Source organism: Notothenia coriiceps, unplaced genomic scaffold (genome assembly GCF_000735185.1).
Source record: "Notothenia coriiceps isolate Sejong01 unplaced genomic scaffold, NC01 NC01_scaffold00037244, whole genome shotgun sequence".
NCBI lineage: Eukaryota > Metazoa > Chordata > Actinopteri > Perciformes > Nototheniidae > Notothenia > Notothenia coriiceps.
Window position 1 is genome coordinate 21590157 of NW_011369945.1, and position 4817 is coordinate 21594973.

A 4817-nucleotide genomic window follows, 5' to 3' on the forward strand; every position below is an offset into this window, starting at 1 on the left:
TAAAGTTTAACTGTTATGTAAGCCAACTAGACTGACAGTTTATCACTCTTCCTCCTGTACATTAGCAGATAAAAGGCATACAATACTTGAATGAATGGTAAATAAAGAATTCTGGAAATAACTGCATCTCCATTGGAGATGGCAAATCCGGATCCTTTTACGGACTCTGAGTCTTCTGAGTCAGTCATTGAAGAGATCCAGAGTCAGCATCACCAAGAGTGTAGAAATCCTACCGGTGAAACCGAAAAGTTGTTGCATTTCACGAGCCATGGGCGCGGGAAGGGAGGTGCTGAGGGCGCTGCAGCACCCCCTAGCGGCAGGCAGGCGGTGCGGAGCTCCCCTGTCTGAATTATTACTTGACGGTTATTGCTGCTCCTGCTGTGCATAATCTGTGTAATATGTAGCCAATAAATTCCACATTGTTGGTAAAATAATATTTTACATCTTTGTAGGTGTGTGTGCTTGCCAGTGGCGTCGCCTGGCCTGCCCCGAATGTTTTTTCTGTAGCCCCGGACAATTCTACCTCAATAATATAATACATTAACTGTGCTTTACGTGAATCTCATCATGACACTAGAGAGGACGGCAGGACTGTAATTTCCCGTGTTCAGTGAATGCAACAGAGGCAAGACACCAGACCAATCAGAGAGTTGCATGGAAATAAACGTGTGCCTGTGTCATTCAAGCTCGGCTCTGTGTGTGTGTGGAAATAGCGCATTTAGTGTGTGTGTTTTAACTTCAATATTTAAAAAAAATCTTCCCGGGGGCAGCGTCCCCCCGGACCCCCCTAGAGGAGGTGAAGTCCGCTCCCCACTCGTAAAAAACAGCACTTTACCCCTGCCTATATGCCGTGAGCTGATTATCGAGCCTTCATTGTAACAACAGTCACGGGTGTACTGTGTGTTTGGGTGTGGGGAGTGTTGCAGTAGAACATTCCACTGTATCGCCCCTGGTGTTCGCGCTTGTGTGCGTGCTCTATATAGTGTTCACTGGAGTCCAGCACCTCAGCACCCCCACTCAAAATACCTTCCCACGCCTCTGGTCATGTTTGATCAGGGAAAAATGTAACATTTGTGATATTGGGCTAAATAAATAAACATTGATTGATTGATGTATGACGTCACAGCCTCTGTATACTCATCCAGACTTTGAGTTGCAGTCCTAAACATATCCCAGTCAGTACAGTCCAAACACGCCTGAAGATCCTCCATATCTTTACTGCTCCACTGCCTGAATGTCTTTACTACAGGTTTGCAGAGTTTGGGTTTCTGCCTGTATGCAGGAATCAGGTGTACCATGGTGTGGTCAGATTGGCCCAGCACAGCGCGGGGGACGGTGCGGTAGGCTCCCTTGATGGTGTGATCCAATATATTCCCCTCTCTGGTGGGGCATTTAATAAACTGTTTGTATTTTGGAAGTTCATGGCTGAGGTTGCCTTTGTTAAAGTCACCAAGATCAATAACTAGACAGTCCGGATAAGTCCTCTCCACACACAGTATCTGGTCGGCGAGTGTGCGCTGCGCCTCCTGCACGTTCGCATGCAGTGGGATGAAAACACCGACCAGTATGAATGAATGGAACTCTCTTACTATTTGGTATGTAATGCGACATCTAAAGTGATAGGCAAAAGTCATTATGCAGAATGACCACACACAAATGCCTACTGTCATAAGCAGAGTTTCCATCCATCTTCCATAAGGTACAGTCTTCAATTGCTTGAAATTCCAAAAGCATTTACAAATATAATAAACACTTGCTGCCATTAGTCTTTCATCCATACACGTCTTTCTCTTGCTTGCAAGAGAATCTGCTTTGATATTCTGATTGTTTGGAGTATTTTTGTCTTCCGTTCGCTTTCTCTCTTCGTAATGGAGCTATACAAGGACTTTTCCACTAGCCCTCACAGTCATATTTCCCATGCATGGTCATACTTTTATATGTGCACCTTTCTGGGCCTAACAAAAGTGATTTATATACCAAGCCTACGTTTCTTTTGACGACCATGCTAAATGTTCCATTACAAACACATCTGCTGACTGAGGGTATGGAGGACAAGAAGAGAGGAACTTATAGACAGAGGGAAGGGGGGACATATGGAAGGGGCAAAGCTTGAGACTTTGGAGTTTCTCAGTTCTTCTGGCACATCTGTCCTTCTTCCGTCTCTGCAAGGGCACACAAACACACACTCAGGAAAACACATTCAGCTGGCACTGTTTAGCCACGCTGCATGCGTGTGGATTACTGGATGTGCTGCTTATTACAGCTTTGGGGCAATATGAAGCGTTTTCATGTGGCCAAGCTTTAGACATTCAAACAGGGCCCTTAACAGCAATCAAAGAAATGATGTATCATCCACTGCTTATCATGGCAGAGCAATTTATCCATAATCATTTTAAAGTTTTAAAGTACCAATAGAAATGCAACTTAATGCCATGTTAATAGTTTTTTCTTCATTATTTTTAGGTTTGGACAGTCTGATGATTAGGGAGTCATATTAAGTCTGTCACCAGGGTCACCACTACTGAACATAAATCCTCTTGCTCAGACCATTTGAGCTACAACTATCCATTGTATAGGTATTAATGGAGTCATATGTAGTGATTGGAGCAACAAGTCCTCCAACTCATACGACCAAATAGGTCGATTGTTCAAGCGCTTATTACGACGTATAATCACGTTTTAAAGTTTTCTAACTCTAGTGCTCCCGTTGACTGCAGACGCTCCGGAGGGTCGTATATTCACAAATAACCCTCTCTGGAAAATCCTAAATTGTAGGATAGTTTGGCGATTCAAATGCTTTTTGATTATATTTCTAGCAAAAAGTGTATATTGTACTTTTAGAATTCACTTTCAGTGGATATGTAGGATCTATAGTTTGATAGATATTACGAAGATGATTTGAGGTCTCGCCAGGAGAACGTGTATATGCGGCAGCGTCCATGTAAAGCTACCGTCAACCCTCACGGGGTGAAAACAGTATTTGCGGTTTCGAAGTTTTCATAATAAAACCGTATTCCCCTCACTGTCAAATGATTTTAAAGTGATATCTGCACTACTCATCCACTAAAAAACAACAGTTTATCCTTAATTAGATGACATTAATTGGTTTAAATTGTGAACACTGCTTTTGTGTTTTTCCATAGGTTTTTCCCTTTCGATTCTGAGAGACACATTTCTTTTTCAGAGGTTTTGATCTAACATAAAACATCAAACTACCCATAATCCTCAGCTATCGTTGAAGCTCGGTGCTTGGATGTTTTAGCCGCAATGCACGTTGGGATATGGTGTTTATGCGATGTGAAATCCAAAATCCAAAATAAATAAAATAAAAGAATACTTTATTCCGAGTTTGCTTGCTTTTCTCATTGAAAGTCGTCACATAACGGCATTGTAATACATGGTTCGGTAGCATTAAATATTACACATCTGCCGTAGTTCTCTATTTTTAGAGCCCTGATTACAAAACTTCTGGACAAACTGGAAGAAATGCCGCCGAAACTGAATACGTGACGTGGATCATAAATATATAAATACCGCAGCAAGCTCCTCCACGGGTTTCCCTACAGGCGAGGGAGCGCAACGGAAGGGAGCGAAACGGACGGAGAGGCGCCGGCACGGGGCTTCCGTGGCCGCGGCGCCCTCCAACCTATGGCCCATCCCGTGGAACCGACGTACCGGCATTCATGGGGACGGGTTGCCCGACCTCGGCAGGCTCCTCAGCAGCAGAGAGCGGCCGGGTGGGGTGCTCCGTCTTCCCGGAGCTGACTGGCGGGGGGAGGAAGTGGCCCGGCGGGGGGAGAGAGTCTCTCCGCCCGGGACGCAAGGGCAAATTCCCGCCTCCTCCCTGTTTAATGCACAGATCACAACAAGGTATTTTTCCAATAAAATTAAAGTTGATCTGTATCCAAGTCTAAGTGTCCTTTGTTTCCACAATGCTACACTTACACATAATGATGACTGTACAAATTCCCCACTCGCCGCCCCAGCTGTAGCTCCTGTACGGGAGGTGGCTAGTGGGCATGCGCAGATGAGAGTGATAAACCGCAGGAAGCGCTATCTTAGTGCTATGCGGGTACAGGGACATTATGGCCGCCGTATTACTGTCAGAGAACACACTACGCCTAGAGCAAAGACTCCAGTTAATGCAGGTTACCGTAGTGGTAAGGGCTGCATTATGGTGGAGCCCGCACTCACACAAGAGCGTGCGGCGGTGTGTTCAGGGACCTCAGTAAATAACGAGAGAGAGCCAAAGTCTAAACCAAGGTTACTCTCCATCTAGTCTCAACCAATCATAAATGTATGGGCAACGCCCTGTGTAATCAAATGTATTGTTGCACGAGGTTCTGGGCTCTTTCCAGAAATAGACTGACAGATTCAACACATCCTCACTCCCAGGTTGGCCTATGTTGACGTTATGTCAAGTCTTTAGCGTACATTTTCAACTTTCCGGAGATGTCCATAGGCTTCTATATAGCTCCCTAAACGTATGTTGTAGACGACTTGAGATCGCGAGCGAATGCTACCCGCAGATCCATTCTCACAGCGTCTATCAACCTTTGTCTAACTCAATATCAAGCCACACTTATTGTTTTTACTTCTTTATTTTAATTGAATAATGTAGGACTTTTGTTGCCGTCAGTTATGGGGAGAGTAGGGGCTCAGAATACTGAAATCTGTATTGTTTCATTGTTTTTTCCTTTTAATTTTGTATTCTTTTCTAAACCTGTGGGGAACTTAGTTCAGGGTTCACCAAGGTTGACCAATGGGTAAGACGTTGTATTCATTTCCTGACCACCATTTGGCTGGAAGACTGGGAT

General features: G+C 44.4%; 1 protein-coding gene across 1 annotated transcript in view; it reads right to left on the reverse strand.

The window, feature by feature from the left end:
• Positions 1 to 2127: 2127 nt before the first annotated feature.
• The window catches only part of LOC104965414 (G2/mitotic-specific cyclin-B3-like), a 41109-nt gene continuing 38419 nt past the window's right edge, over positions 2128 to 4817 (reverse strand). Inside the window, exons 8-9 of the mRNA XM_010794370.1 lie at positions 3676 to 3844; positions 2128 to 2162 (exon numbers count right to left, since the gene is read on the reverse strand). Of these exons, the coding sequence (XP_010792672.1) occupies positions 2128 to 2162; positions 3676 to 3844 (204 nt within the window). The remainder of the gene's footprint in view (positions 2163 to 3675; positions 3845 to 4817) is intronic.